General features: G+C 39.0%; 1 protein-coding gene across 2 annotated transcripts in view; it reads right to left on the bottom strand.

Annotated features, from left to right (window-relative positions):
* The window catches only part of EPHA6 (EPH receptor A6), an 856224-nt gene that overhangs the window by 28517 nt on the left and 810687 nt on the right, over positions 1–17020 (bottom strand). For both annotated transcript variants that reach the window (XM_060098637.1, XM_060098638.1), the window contains one exon: positions 6125–6274. In XM_060098637.1, coding sequence (XP_059954620.1) covers positions 6125–6274 — 150 coding nt within the window. The remainder of the gene's footprint in view (positions 1–6124; positions 6275–17020) is intronic.

Here is a 17020-nt window from a genome sequence, read left to right as displayed (position 1 = left end):
CAAGGAACTATACACCTTCAATGTGTCTGTGACATGTTTCTGGTAATAGGCTAAATATATTGATGATTAGAATTTTATTTTAAGCTACTGCCTTAAATATTTTTAAGAAATATAATAAATATAGTACAGTTTATAAATTTTTAACATCAAGACAAAAAATACTGCAGAAAAGATTTATAGTTCCAAACAATAGTGAGTCAATCCACATTCTTTTGCTGACAGGAAACAATGAAAACACTTCTCTTGTGACACAGTGGCATACATAATTAAAGATGCTTTGATCTCATTACGTAGAGCTTGCGTGGTATGGAGACTCCTTTGAAAATTAGACTTCTATGGTAAAACTCAGAGGGTAAAAGCATTCACTTAGGAGTAAGTAAGGGGCTTCAACTTCAGTTCTATCGTTAACCATCTAGTAACCTTGGGTAAGTTGTTTAAACTTTCTAGAAAGCCTTGTACCTACAAATGGGAGTAAAAAGAGTATCTATCTTAAATAATTATTTTGAGGATTAAATGAGCCAATATGCTAAAATACTTGGCTCATAATAAATTCAGAAATTGCAAGCTATGATTATTACCTTTGATTAATTAAATACCTTCTAATGTAGCAGGTGCTTTATATATATTATCTTTCACTTTTTCAAATCCTGCAGTTGAGTAATTTGAACCCCAGTATAGACAGTATCTCAGAAAGCTGAATCCACTTGCCTAAGATTACATGGCCAGTGAACTGCAGAGCTGAGATTTCAACCCCGGTCTTTCTAGCTCTAAAGCAGTGGCTTCTAACTGGGAGTGATTTTTATACCCCATCTCTGACTAGGCAATGTTTGGGGGCAGTTTCGGTTGTCATGACTGGGAGGGTGCTACTCACACCTAGTGGGTAGAGGCCGGGGATGGTATGAAAGATGGACAGGACAGCACCCCTGCTCGCACACCACAACAAAGGATTATTTGGCCCAACAGTAGTTCTGAGGTTGTGAAACCCTGCTCTAAAGCTCTCATGATCTTTCCACTACACCTGCTGCTGCACTAGAATATAATGATGCACAGTGTTAATATTTTGGTGCCATTTGATACAGCAATAAATAAAACTGCTCTTGAAAACAATGCACAGAAAAGAATACTATAGTATATCTCTGGCAGCACAACTGCTTTCCTTTGGGGACTTCCTCCCTCACTCCATGTGATTATGGGGCAATTGCCAATCACAGTGCTCCACCCACCTCCGAATGCACATGCTGGTATCTAAACCTTGCTGGGCCGATCATAGTGTCCATTCCCTGGCATGGTTTTGGTTCAGAGTTGGGTAGAGCCCTAACACAGCCAACCAGTCTTCTCTGGGATTGGTATATGAATTTTCACAGAGAGAAGGTTTCATTCTGCTGAGGTTGCTAAGCTGGAATGCTGAGCCCTGCAGCATAAAGAAGAATAAAGCAAAGAAGAAGACCTTTGCAATAGGAGAAAATGAGGTCAATGGACCTAGTGCTTGGGAAGCACTAAAAATCCTGCAGATCCCCGAGATATAGCACTGCTCAACTCCTTCTTAGTCTCATGAATGAAAAAATTTATTTTTACTTAAGTTAGTTCACATTGAGTTTCTGTCATTTATAATCAAAAGTACCTTGAATAATAGAGTATGCATGCTTTTTTGGCATATGCTAAAAAATAGCTATGTTGCATTCACACAATGTTGTTTATATTAAAAAGGAAAAGAAGGCCTGAGGTCTACCCTTGAGGAGTGTACATTCTACTTGGGGGCAGGGGCAAGACTTAGAAATGCCAGAACTTCATCTCCTCACCTACACAGCGGGCTCCTTGGCAGTGGGGGCTGGATTTTCTAGTTCTCCATCCCCATCCACATGCCCAGTGACTGGCATGTGTTCAACAGTAACTGCTGAAAGGCTAAGCAGATGGCACCTACCGTTACGTTTGGTATGTCGTTTATGGACTAGTCCTGGGTACTCTGTGTTTTCTCATTTCCTTATGTACATTCCTAATGTACATTACCACTGACCTTTGGGAAAATCATTATATTATTCATGAAAATAGATTATGCAAACTCAGAATTGTTCATTGCAATGAAATATGCCACAGTCTGCAGAATGGAGGGACTATTTCATGAAAACTAGCTGAAATTTCCTAAACTCATTTAAAATCCTAAAGCATGTTAACATTCCATATTCAACTAAGCCCATAAATTAAACTCACCAAAATGTAATAAAAATACAAAATATTAAAACAGAGCATAGTTGAATTTTTACTGTCTAAAAATGACTTTCCTTATTTAAAATACACCTTGGTTGCATAAAGTCAAACACAAGACTGAACTTTGATCAAACATGAGAAATGCAGGACAAACAGGAAATAACCAATATTTGGAGAGAGCAGCTTGGAAAGTTTTGATTAAGCTATTTCTGCTTCCAAACAGAAATTCTGGTTTCAGGATCTGTCACAGATACGCTGACTTCCAATATGTTAAGCTAAACAGAATTTCAACTCTACTGCAGCAGCAAAAAATATTCACAAGATACATAAAAGATTTTAGCTCTTAGTACTTTCCTCTCCTCTTGTATTGATCTGAGGACCTAGAGGGTTTGGCTTTTTAATTATTTTCCCCAGAACTTTTGTTCTCCTCTTTTCAGATCCTTGCTTGCATATTCTTTGGTAGCCACTCAAAGACCATGAAAATAACCAGCTTAGCCCTTACCTGGTCCTTGAAGAACAACCAAGCTCTGGGTGGAGGGAGCATTCAGCCTTGTGCTGTGGGCATTGGCAACCCTGAATGAATGAGGATGGGCTTAATGTCCAGGAGTCTATTCCTGGCTGCAGCAACGTCTTCTGATTCCAGATATAGTCTTTGTGGCCAAATGAGGTTTAATAGACAGAATGGCTCTGTAAATGGTCATCTTGGACACAGGTCATCAACACACATGGCCAGAATGGCTGGGTGAACTGCTGGGCAAGATCCATGAAGGGAGGAGTTGACAACAGGGCTTGGACTACTCTAGGCAACAGTTAAGAACAATTTACATGGGGGTCTGTGTTGGAAACTACACAGTTGGGCTTTTTCTCTCAGAGGCTGCTCTCCTAGAAAATCTGTCTTGCAGTCTGGTATCTTCACTTGTACCTGCTCGGCTCTGTGGAAGTCCTATCAGATTTCTTGTACCTCCACAGAGATTCCTAAACTTGAGAAAAGCACAATCTGAATCATTCCTTTGCTGAGACAAGTATGATAAAACTATTTCTGCAGAGATTATAAAACCATAGCCTGTTACTGTTAAAAGGGATACTAAAAATCATTTAACCTAGTCCTTTCATTGTATTTATTGGTCATGAAACTGAGGCACTTTCATTGTTGAATTATAGTCTACATAACCATGGCCGTGGTTACCAAATTGGTGGTACAATGTACCCCAGGTGGCAAGATGATAATCCAGGAGGCAGGAAAAATAATAGAACTTCTCTTTATGTTTATTTGTCTCATCCTATCGTCTAATAAGAATGACTATGACTTTTATGGCCATATGAAATGACTGTTACAAATATATTTGGCAATATATATATTTAAAATCAAACTCCTAGCATTTCTTATCTTCCTTTCTTGCTTTTTTCCCCCAAAGCAGTGATTATCAGGTTACATATTATATATTTTACTGATTTACTTTGTTTAAAGTCTGTTTCCCTCTTGCTAGAATATAAACTCAATGAGGGCAAGAGATCACTGGCCCATACACTGTGAACTAAACCACCATGAAAGAGGAGAGGCAGTTATCCCCTCTTCTCTTCTCCTTGCCCATAACGTCTTCTAAAAGGTTATTAGAATTGTCTTCTAATATCACTGTCAAAGCACTTACTATGTGATTCTAGGGAAATCATGTCACTTCTCTAAGCCTCAGTTTCATAACCAAGTTCAACTCGGGTTGGACTAGATAACCTTTATGGTCCCTTCCAGGTGTAACACTTGTTTTCTGTTGTATCTCCACTTCCTGAAACAGAGAAGGCACCCAATGAATATTTTTTAATGAAAAATGAATACATTAGTACGGTAGTACTTGTATACAATGTGCAAATAAGTATACATGTGTCAGTTGTGAACGCTCAAGAACTTTTTACTGGCAAGGATGTATTATTAGTAAAGTTTGGAGTCCTCTGAGTTAGGCAATTTTTTATCTTACGTCTGTCAGGAAACAGGTTAAGACAAGGATTAATGGAGTACCAGTTAAGGAGGGTACTTGACCTGAGGGCTCTTCTGTGCAGTGTAGACTTTAACTCATTTGGAGGAGGAGTTTTTAGTCTAGAGATTTGCTTGAATGGCCTATTTTAGTCATGTCAAAGTAGGACAGGCAGGCAAGCATTATCTTGGGTTAAGAGTGGAGCAGGAACTATGGTGACTGAATCCAGGGCTTCTATTACCTTGGATAACTGGTGAAAGAAAGATGAATTCTTTCTGGGAGAGAAGGGAAGAATTTCTGCTTCTGGGGTTCAATTTTAAGAAGAGCTGGAGAGGTGGTCACAAGTTGCCCCAAACAAGGCCCAGAGACAGGAAAGAGCAACGAGCTCCTTCAAATAAAATTCCCTGAAAGACAGTAAACTCTAGGCAAATGACCTGGATCCAAAAAGTCTAAGTGTTGGGAGTGGAGGAAAGGCTGCTGATTATGGCATACTCTGTACTTAAGGGCAAATGTTCTGCAGGACCGAGCCACCTGGCTTTGTGTTTTGATGATGTACTTTAAAGAGCAAGATTGAGCAGTGTTTTATGACCTTGAACCTGCTGCCATGTAGGTTTCTGGACCTGGTATTCTCCACAGAGTCAGTAGGTACCCACAGGACTGAGCAGGACTCAGCTTCTAAAGTAACACTCCAAGGCAGGGAGAAACAATAGCCATGGTGAGCTAACCAAAACCCAGTCTTCTCTGTGTCTGGCATTCAAAAAGGATAGACCTTCTCTGTCACTGAACAAACCCTTAAGCTACTTGGACAACTTGAGGTGGGGGTAAAGTAATGAGTGTGAGGTGTGGAGGGGAGGCTCAAGCAATTGAATGGAAAACAGAGAAGAGATGTGACAGGAGTTGACTGTGTTTAGGGATTTTCTATCATCATATAGTCTTTGTTTCCCCTTATGAACATTCAGGATCCCAGTAGAGCTGACTTCCCATTGCCATTGTCTCAGGAACCATTAGATACTTGGAGGAAGCAAACAAGTAGACAAAGTCTTAATTCTGGGATGAGGGAGTGGGATATTAAAATATATTTGCAGCTCTGACAGCACATTTACTTGCATTGTCAGGATACTAGCCTATTTTGACTACCGTCTCTACTACCTTGGACAGTCTACAGAGGTCAAATGTGTGTTAACTATCCTGTTCTATAGTTTTATTAGCCACCAGGGTAGTTTTTACAGATAAAACGGAAACAAAACAGATTGCAAAGAGGGTCATGTATCTCAAAAGAACCATACTACATGACACATATTGATAATACATTGCCTGAAAACATTCAATCTTTTTCTACTAAGGAATATCTAGTCTAAATTAGTTTGCTTTTTTTTTTTTTTTTCTTTTTGCGGTATGCGGGCCTCTCACTGTCGTGGCCTCTCCCGTTGCGGAGCACAGGCTCCGGATGCGCAGGCCCAGCGGCCATGGCTCACGGGCCCAGCCGCTCCGCGGCATATGGGATTCTCCCAGATCGGGGCACGAACCCGTATCCCCTGCATCGGCAGGCGGACTCTCAACCACTGCGCCACCAGGGAGGCCCCTAGTTTGCTTTTTACAGTGGTACATTAAATTGCTCTAAGGAAGAAATGAAAAGTAAACATGATTCATTGTTTTTTGTCACCTGTAGGCCAAGGCTATTGCATAAGCACAGTCACACTACTTTAGAGTGATATATGTGGAAGTATCAGATGTAAGACATAGATCAGGTACTTACGTGACAAAGTCCATCAGCTGGCCCTTATGACACCAAATACAGCTCAGAGTGAAAGGCTGCTCAAGTTCGGCCACAGACCCTGACAACTCTCAGGAAGATAAGGGCCAATTTGAGTGAGGGCAAAAGGCATATTTCCCCATCAATGCTAATATGTCTGCATTCATAAAATGGCAGTTTAACTATGGGGGGCACTTACGTCTTGGTTAGACATTTCCCAGTAAGGTCTCTCTCCATAGGACATGACCTCCCACATGACAATGCCATAGCTCCATGCATCACTTGCCGAGGAGAATTTTCTGTAGGCAATAGCTTCTGGGGCTGTCCACCTTATGGGTATTTTCCCACCCTGGAAAACAAATTGGAGACTTTTTCAGTTGGGTCACAAGTGTATTAAAGATTGAAGTGGCATTGCAATTAAATATATTTTATTAGAAAGACCTAAACACTGCATGATAGCATTGGCATTTTAAATAAAAATAAAAAGAAACCAGAATAATGTTAAAATGTCAGAAATATATTTCCTATAATAGTTATTCAGTGAAAACAGCTTTCATGGGAAATAAGTCACACTTCAGAAATATTTTATTTCATTCATTAGAGAAATTTATTTTCACTTTAGAATCACACAATTAAATTCACTATCATGCCATTTGAAGAATGTTCCAGATTATAGGGCATTAAAGCTAAATATCATTCAACATTCATTAAACATTGTATTGCATGTCTAAATAATAATGATAATAAGTTCTAACTTAATTGAAGTCAAATGGCTAAATACAGAATTGAGACTTTTCTCTAAACAATTTAACGTTTATCAGAACTTTATTTCCTTTCCCTTTTGCTCTTTTTCATCTGCTACGATTACGTTTCTTTGAACTTTAAAAATCCTTGAACATTATACAAAAGCCCCTGAAAAAGATATCTTCCTTAGAACTCTATAGTCTATATTTTTGTTCTACGGTCAAGTTAACATTTGAACATATTAAAGAGACTAAATTGCATGAATTTAGTCTATACTGTTCAGGTACTAAAGTCTGCTATTGCGTTATACTTATTTTTTATCAACACATTACATTTTATCTCTCAAAACGCTCCATAAGTCCCTTCTTACTGTAATGACAAGAATAAAACTATTTACGCATTTGATTTACAATTTTTGAAATCTGCAGCTCTGAACAGCAAGTTGAGCGAAGGAGAGCAACCCTGGCGCCACTAGATGGCGGAAGAGTACAACGAGCGGCTCCCAGACGGCGGTCTCCTACCCCGCGGAGAGGGCTTCTGTTCCCAGCAAATGATATTCGACAGCCAGAAAACCCACCACGATGGAATTGTTTCATCATTATCAGCACTTGCAGGACCACATCATCTGATCACCCGCTGTGCTCAAAGTCTGGTGTTAGGGTGAGTGGGGTGGAGGGAAATAAAGGGTGCATTCTCTGGCTCTTGAGGAATTTAAGGCGAATATCTTCAAAGAGGAAGCCGTTAATCGAGTAACCGAAACACTACTTATTTAGTCATCTAAATGCCACTTACTTGAAGGGAAAAGAGATTCACCCGAAATAGGAATAATTAAGTTTCACAAGGCAAATGAGAACATTAACAGAACCTCACTTTAAAGACCTGTGGCAAGGAATTCTTAAAAGGAACCTTGGGGAAAAATACCTTGAATTCAGTCCCCTCCTTTTACAGGTGAGCAGACTGAGCCCAAGGTTTAGAGATTTAGACTCTTCCCCACACTGTTAAGCACATGGTGTCAACTAATGTTATCATAGTAGTATTGTGGAACATTGATATAAAGATGCAAATATTTCAGCATGGGGGGAAAATTGGGCCAAACTAACTTTCATGTTTTAACACAGAGTATCTATAACCATATATCACAGTAGTATAACAGAAGGGAGCCTGAAACCTGGGGTTTTCACCTTTTGGGGCAGCACCAAATTAAGAGCAGGAAGTTAAATGTGCAAAGTTGGTGATGGAAGTTTAAGAGGGTGGTGAGTTTGGGATGGGGAGGATTCATTCTTAAACCCGAAGTAGAATTGCCAGATAAAATATAGGACCCACAGTTAAATTCGAATTTCAGGTAAATAACAAGTACATTTTTTTTTGTATTAGTATCTCCCATACAGGAATTATTTTTTGGTATAAGTACCTCCCAAATATTGCACGAGACATAGCCATACTAAAAAGATATTCATTGTTTACCTGCAATTCAAATTTAACTGGGCATCCTATATTTTTATTTACTACATTTGGCAACCCTTAACCCAGGGCATTAAAAAAATTCAGAAATGGGAACATTGTAAATGATCCAACAGAACACAGTGTTCTGAAAAAACTAGGTGGTCTATGCCGCAGGAGGGACAAGGCTACTCCGACTTGTATTTGTGCACTCTCACTGCAGCAGCCTTTGTTTTAGTGTGTGTTGTGGCTGAAGCTCCTCAGGCTTGTGGCCCTGCTTTTTGAAGCCACTTAAGTCAGGCTCAGGCTTCTTTCAAATATGGAAGCCACACTTCCAGAGAATAAATACCAAATCTGTAAATGTGACCTCAGAGCAGATGCAAGAGCAGCAGTCTCATCGAGCATTTCTGAATCTGGATATTTCTTGGTCTCTTCTGGCAAACAGTACGTGGAAGTGTGACTTGCTAGTCTGCTGGGCTGTTCCTTTGCTAAATAAATCTTTGTGAGTTCTATTGAGACAGGCTAAGAAACGGAGTTAAGGGTTATTTTATGTGCATTCACTTATAAATGACATCTCATATAAATGAGTCACATATAAATTTATATTTCCTATAACTTGGTATCGCATATAAATGATAACTTTATCACTTTCCTTCCTAAGATTTTACTTTTTTCCTCAAGAGGAAGATATTACAGAATGTTTGATTAATAAGCGTTGCTACATGTTATGGACTGAATTGTGTTCCCCCCAGAATTCATATGTTGAAGCATTAACCTTCCATGTGACTGTAATCTAGAGCTAGGGCCTTTGAAGAGGTCATAAAATTAAATGAGGTCACGAGGGTGGGCCCTAATCCAATATGACTGGTGTCCTTCTTAGAAAGTGAAGAGACACCAGAGGTGTGCAGGCACAGGGAAAAGGCCGTGTGAGGACACAGCAAGAAGGTGACCACCTGCAAGCCAAACAGAGAGTCTCAGGAGAAGCCCAAACTGCCGATACCCTGAATTTGGATGTCCAGACTCCATAACTGTGAAAAATAAATTTTTATTATTTGAGCCACACAGTCTATGGTATTTTGTTATGACATCCCTAACAGACTAATACACTACCCCCATTTAAAAAATCAAAATTTTTTCCCTAAGATGAGCAACCATGCAAAAAGGACAGTACATCTTTATTTCAGATTTTTTCCCCAAGTGTCATATTGTAATGGAAAGTGAGTTAGAATAAATCTTAAAATATTAAGTATGAAAAATTGGCGCAGAAGTTTTAATGTAGGAGATACTATTCTCATTAACAAAAATGCATGGTAACATGAACCTGACAGTATGCACAAACTGCAATAATTCTGAGCATATATGGGATGGAGATAAGAAAGCATTCAAATTTTTTTTTCTAATGGGAGGATCTATACTAGATATAGTTTATATCTAAGTGCAAGATGAGACAGAAAGGAAGATGTACTTAAGAGTACTGTATGGTCTGTACTGTTTTTCCTACTTTAGAGGAAACTCCTACTTTAGTTCTTTAAAAAAAATTTTTTTTTTAGTTGAATGGACCAACAAACTCCTGTGGCTTTATCTCATCTACTTATTTTTGCCCATGATCTTGAATCATAGACAAAGGTAGTGCACTAAGGTACTTTTTTTCCCCTCAAAGCATTAACCACCAGATGTTTGTTTCAGGTTTCAGGAATGAACAAATAGTACTTTAAATTTGAAATCGCAATAATTGGAACTTTACATGTTGCTTGGCCATATGTTTGTGAGAAAAAAGAAGTTACCAAAGATACTAATCAAAATGGCTGAATGTAACTCAAATGTCTTCTCAGTTACTAATACCCCCTTTATGCAGCAAGCTTAATCACTTAGGGAACATAGGAGAAACAGGAAGTAAGCAAACTGGATATCACTACTGAGAAGTTTGTTAGCAAACCTTTTTTCTGTTTTTCAAGTCATATCCAGAGCTTGATTTCTAATAACTAGGTAGGGAGATTGTAGCAGAAAAAGTGCTAAAGGGGGAAGCAGGAGCCCTGTGTGCCTGTAAACTCTATACCCCTCATGGAGTTGTATTCTAGTTGTGTTTAACTCACATCTGAGTTTTAGAACTTAATCCTCTAATCTTCAGCAGAGGGAACAATCAATTGAAATATAGTAAGGTTACAGAGGCTTAATACTAAAACCAAATGGAAAAATTCCATTGAGAAAGAATACAGTAAAAATCTCATTTCTCATTCAATGGATTTGATGGTTATCTCAAAGGCAAATGGTTTGAATAGACACCAATTTGCCAGCAGACTTTCCTTTTATTTCCTCCATCTATTGCTGTAGTACCCAAAACTCCAATGAGTATAAAAATTATAGTACAGAAAACATATATACCATGCTTAAATATTAGTTTAAGGAATTTCTAATGGCAATTTTGACTAAATAATGTTTTTCCTTATGAGCTTTAAATTCTAAGTGAAATGCAGCTCTACCATAATCCATTGTGTGACCATGGGCAAGTCTTAACTCTGAGTCTTTTATTTCAGATATGCAGAATGAGGGGACTTGATTCAATGATCATAAAATAGTAAACTATAATGAGTTTTAATATTTGCCTACAGCGTCTCAGCTCAGATTATATTGTAAGGAGATAGGCCATATGAGTTGGTACCTAAACTGTGTGAACAGATAGCCTGATGACAGACAGCAAAGGAGACAAGGACACTCTTATATATCCCAGGTCAATGGTCACAGTGATCATCTTGAGTGGCGAGGAAGAGTTAAAATAACCACTTTTGTTTAAGAAGGCAACAGCATGAATAATACCTTTTAGGAAGGTATGGGATGGAACCAATATATTGCCATTTTTCCTTTTTTTTAACTCTTAATAGGTTAAAATACTGTTAATGAGTAACCATTAGTTATTTGGAAAACTCACTATGAGGAAACTTAGTGAAAGAGGCATTAATGTGTTTCCCGAAAGATCACTTTACATTATACTTTCTTGTTAGTGGGATTATCTGTGGCAGAGTGGCCTGGGAGCGCTAGTGGGGGAATCAGCATTTTGGGGTATTCTGCCTCAATTTGTTACGGTGTCCTGGGAAGTCATAGCAAATCACAGAAAGATCTCACAACAGAGTAGTTATACAAACAACTCTCATTAAGGGAATATTCTTCTTTCTCTTGAGAATTACTGATCTTGAGAAATAAACCCGTCTCTGAGCATCTCTTTGTAGTTTGTATTCCCAAATCAACAAATTAAAATATTATAATGCACAAATATTATCTGGTGCAAATCTTTTAAAATGACATCCCCACCCCCTCTCAGAGGGGCATATACTCTCCTCCTTCACTGAAATTTGCTGATCTAGGGCAACTTTGGTACTTTGTGAAGTTTTATGCTCTTCTGAAATATGGGGATAAAATCTGTCCTTCCTTGAAGAAATACTGAGGACCATGACGCAATGAATTCTTTTGTAAAGAAGAAAACTTCTAATATTTTGGCTTCTAGGTATAATTTATTAAGGGAATTAAATGAGATAGTACAAATGAAGCATCCCTTAGCTGTCAAAACATGGTAGGCGCTCAGCAAACATTTTTTGTCTCCTTAATTCATGTATTTAAATTTGTCTTATTTTTGGACCTGCTTGGCTTCCAGCCCAGACCAGCATCCCAGTTCACTCATCTCGAGTCACTGAGCCACCCCCTACAGTGTCCAGGCTCAGGGGTGATCTTCTCAAACCAGAGGCACCAATTCTGCTGAGGGACAGGCTCTGACTCGGTTCCTATAATCTAGACCTTGTCTTGTGCAGTTTGAGGAAATCTGTGTATCTTGGTCCAGTGAGTTTGGTCCCATGTCTACGTTCCTGCTATTGCCCCACCAGTGACCTTCCAAGACTGAAGACATACCTCATTCCTCTTATTCTTTCATAGGTAGAATTCTGTCATCAAAGAACATTATCTATGGCTGAACATTATCTACGGCACCCAGATTTCTGCCTACAGATGGACCTGCCTGATAATGATTCTCTCTGGATTTCTTTCCTTTTCCTGGGTGTTTCCTCTTCTCTTTGTAGGTACAAAAAGGTACAAACCTTTCCCCTCAAAAATGCACATGTAGATACACACAAGACTTTGCATCAGTATCATGGGATTCATAGGTGTTAGACTGAGATACTTTTGCTATAAGCAAAAGACTCTTTTTGGCATAGTATTTTTAAAATGTTAAATCATTGGTTGTGACTTAAAAATAACCAATTTTTATAGGATAACCAGTACTGTAGAAATCTATGGTAACTATCATTGTTTTAGGCCACGAACATATGAAATACACCATTTTAACATTTGTATGTAAAACAAAGACTTCTGAACAGTTGTTTCTTGTTCCTGTGTGGGTATTCACTGAGGTCTCAGGGTCTTGGATCTTATGAATCCAGAACTCACAAACTGTTTGACCTTAGCTGAAATAGGCCTGCAGTTAGGTATTTCATGGCTAAGTTTTTTTTTCAAGTGAATCTAAATGCCTTTAGACAGGCCATGGGCTCTCCAGAGCACCACCACGCCACTCTACTATTTCACCAAGTCTTTCATCAGACACACTTGACCTATTTCCAGTGTCCTCTTGGCTCCTGCAGGCATTGTGGTTCCCCTGGCCCTACTCTAACTTTAACCCAAACTCCCTGTTCTGATTATGAAACAATTATCTACTTCTGAAATTTACTTACACTGTGTTTTTCATAAGGAATAGGACAGGTGAGAAATGACTTCAAATAAACATGAGTAGCTAACTCCTCGTCAGCTTCGTTTTCCACTCTCTAAAAAAAATTCTTAACTATGGAAAGACTTCTCATTTTTCTCGCCTCATACCATCTACCTAAAACTGCAGTCCATTTTATTCACTGTCTAAATGTATAAACAGCTCAGTGAATGCTATTTTTTTTGTTCCTTTAATGCAGTGGTGCTTATCATGCTGTTCAAAGCCTCAAGAATTAGAATCCTTTACCTGCTTTCTCTTAAATTGCTCTCCCTAAAATAATTCACTGCCCTCTATTTCTCAGTACCCTCTTTCGATGAGACTATAGTTGCTACATCATTAAGTGAATAAGACTATTCTGGGGGATATCTGTTAAATGAGATTTTCTTCTCCATTTTATAAGGTAGATGAAGTAAGACACAATGTTACTATCATGCGAGAATTAATCATATACATTATTATGAGAATTGTCATTGTATCTGAGTGTAGATAACCACTGACAGGAAAGGCAATTAAAAAAAATCAATCTATCATTCATTATGATTTTACAAATATACTGTATGGTAAGGTCCCAAGAGGATAGCTGATACGAACAGAGTTAAAAATACGACTCCTACTCTTCTCTGGACAGTAGCACTCTTCCCTATGTCACCCCTCTCTCCTCTCTCTCTCTCTTTTCATTTTAATCCAGTTCTTCAGAAGCCTAGCTAACCCCCTACTTCTTCCCCTGTGTACTTTAATGAAGTTTTCTTAAAGTTTTCATCTATAGTTTTTATGGCAAAGACCTATGGACATTAGCATAGAAGTAATAGTTTTCTAAAAATGTCCCACATAAATCATAAAGAGGAATAAAGGATTAATTATTTTGGGCCATTAATATTGAGACATTTCATACATTAAACACTAATATATAAAACAATAATATAATTCTTTATGCATATAACACTTGAGTGTTTAAAGGCATTTTTATCTGAATAGCCTCAAACTGATGTATACCAGTAAAGAGCAAATACTTTGCTTTCTTATCAGTTGTCCTGTGAGAATAATAATAATAAAAAGCACTGATTAATACTTATACCATCCATCTCCATCTACAGTTGGATGCTATTTATTTGGGGAAAAAATTCAGATCCCATCTTTAGGAAAAGAGATTGCATAAAATGAGGTATGTCTGTATTTATACTAGTATTATTTGGAAACCCTGTTTGAAAACAAATATTCAGAAAGGATGGACAAAGTGCTTAGGACTCCGGGGCATACACAGTGGTAATTCTCATAAACCCAGGGGTGCCTCCTTTGGAGCGAAAGTGTACAATGTGGAGTGAGAAAGCGACTGTGAAGCAAAACCCCTGGCTTCTCATCTCTCTTTTTTTCTGTAATTTGTCGTGTGATCTTGGGCAAGTTGCAGATTCTCTGTAAATTGAGGGGTTGGACTGTGTGATCTTGCAGTTCATGTGACGTTTAATACTCTCTGATTTGTCAAAACACGTAATACCTCAGTGAGTTAAAACAGGAGGGACCACCTCCACTTCTGCCTGAGGAAACGTAGCAGAAAGGGTTAGTGCCGAGCTCAGTTGCTCCCTGTGTCACTGTTATGCCCACAGGCACCTTATACATTAAATCAGACTCTTCTTGACAGATCCACAGTGCTCGGACTGAACATATCTGAGAAGCAGGTCTTCTCTTGTAGCTGTTGTGTGCAGTGTTGTGCTATATCAGTTCAGGGAGGAACCGTGACCTCAAATTACCCATTTTCAGAAAGGCTAGTTCTGAGCGTAACCTGAAGAGGTGAGGCAAGATGACATAATGACATCTTTAGGGGCAGTCTGTTTGGGGCCAGCTACTCAGACCGATGAACACTCAACAGAGGAGAGGGCACAGTCTTCTGAAAGACTGAGAGAGCTTTGCTCGGTGGGAAGGACAAGGCTGAGGGGCTCACATCCAAAGGTGCCTAAGAACTTGAGAAAAATCTGGAAGTACCTGGAACTGGAAATACCCAAACAAGGTTTAATGCAAATAAATTCTATTTTAAAGGTAGACTTTGGCTGAGAGAATAATTAAAATGCTAGTATTCCCAATAAGTTTAAGTTTTAAAGTTGGGATAAAATGGTTAAAATATGGAGAACAGGTTTTTTCTTTTTTGCGGTACGCGGGCTCTCACTGTTGTGGCCTCTTCCGTTGCGGAGCACGGAAGGCTCCGGATGCGCAGGCTCAGCGGCCATGGCTCACGGGCATAGCTGCTCCGCGGCACGTGGGATCTTCCCGGACCGAGGCACGAACCCGTGTCCCCTGCATCGGCAGGCAGACTCTCAACCACTGTGCCACCAGGGAAGCCCAAGAGAGAACAGGTTTCTTATATCTTCAGGTTCTTAGTAGAGCAATTTATACAAATCTTTGTTCATTCCATTGTTCCAGCGTGGAATGCTGTCTTGTCAGTTTTTTCTCTGGTGCTATTTTGTCCATGACTGAAGTGATTACTTCTCTTCTGCCTGCCTAAAACACCCAGTGTCTGTTTGCTTCATTTGGCACTTACCAACACATACCTTCTATGTACTCTTTGGCTTTTTAAATTGTGAATGTATTGTCTTCCCAGAAAGGTTATAAAAATCTTGGAGGAGCCTTTATTCTTCTTTGTAATCTACTTTATAGTATTTAGCATGGTGCTTTGATTATAGTAGGAATTTAATGATTATTTGCTGAGGGGAAGACTGGAAGGGATGAATTAGGCAAATCAGGTAAAATGAAAAGCAGTCTCGGAACCATACTGTGTAAGTGGAATTCAAATTTCCCTTCTTCGTTCCTTCTTAGTCATCATTACGAACTTGGTTAATGATAAGGAAAATAAAGCAAATTTCCCACTCGAAATTTTCAGTTGATAAAGGGCATTGCCCAGAGAGGTGCTGAAGGTGGCATGATCAAACATTTTTTCAAAACACATCTCACATGCCAGGGCTTGAGTCACAAAGACATCCTCCCTGTCCTCAGGGAGATCATGTTACAGTAGGAAAGACACCAACATAAACAAATAATGGCAGCACAGAGGGTAGGGGCTCTAACAGAAGTCTGTACAAGATGCATCTGGCAGCAAAAAAGGAGGGTCAGCTGTTTGGGATGGCTATGGGGAGAAGCAGAAAAGCGTCATAATAAAGGTAATGTTTTCGACAGAGTTAGAAGAAAAGTAGGAGTTTGATGAGTGAGACAAAGAGGCCAGGGCCTCCTTTCAGAGAGAACAGTGAGTTCCAAGCACAGAGGGGTGGAACAGCATAATATGTTCCAGGAATTGCAAGTTGCCTAAAACTGCTGTCCATTAGAGTCCAAGGAGGAAGCCAGTGGCCGTGAAGTTGGAAACATCAACAATAGCCATATCACTGAAGGCTTGGTTAGACATTTAAAACGGTAGGCAATGGGGCTTCATAATGGCACCATAACCTGAAATGTGTTCCTAGTAAACAGGATTTTACAATTAGGATGCAGCTGTCATGGTTTCTGTATGCAAAATTATACACAATTTGGTTTGATTTGTTTGTTTGTTTTCACCCTAATTTTGTTGTGGCTTAAAGATCTGCATCACCTGGTAAAAAGATGCTGTAAGTAAGTCAAAAAATTTTTTTAAGTATAAGAGATGACAGGGATCCTAAACGTCTTTTTTGACCTTTTGCACTAAATGTCTAATAAAAAAATGAAATTACTTTTAATTTCGGCAGAATCACCTGCAATAAGTGTGTGCCACCATGCGTCATACCAAGCAGGTTGAAAGGTCTAATTTTACTTGCATAACATATTCACTGTTTTACAGCAGATTTTCCCAGTGAATAAATTTTGGAAAATCAATGCTTTTAGAATAAGCTTCCAGCTTGTTTTGCTCAGGCTTAAATATATCATTTGGGTTCTGAAGGCTTGTTCATTGTGGACAGCAGATGGCTCTGGAGGACATCACTGGAATGCTGAATGGCATAACGTGACAATACGGATGTACTTGCTACAGGTAGAATGAAGCAAGGAACCATCTCTACCACTTTCAAATAATATCACAAAGGCAAAGTTTTAAATGAACGAGAGCCTATCTAGTTGTGGGTGGGGTCTTTTAAGAGATCAACTTGAACTTTTATGAGCCCTTTCCATTTTACCTTCAATGTCTCCTCGTTCTTTCTTATTTCACTCTGTACACTC

Source organism: Mesoplodon densirostris, chromosome 5 (assembly GCF_025265405.1).
Source record: "Mesoplodon densirostris isolate mMesDen1 chromosome 5, mMesDen1 primary haplotype, whole genome shotgun sequence".
NCBI lineage: Eukaryota > Metazoa > Chordata > Mammalia > Artiodactyla > Ziphiidae > Mesoplodon > Mesoplodon densirostris.
The sequence above is the reverse complement of the archived record's forward strand: the minus strand, read 5'-3'. Positions and strand labels throughout refer to the sequence as shown.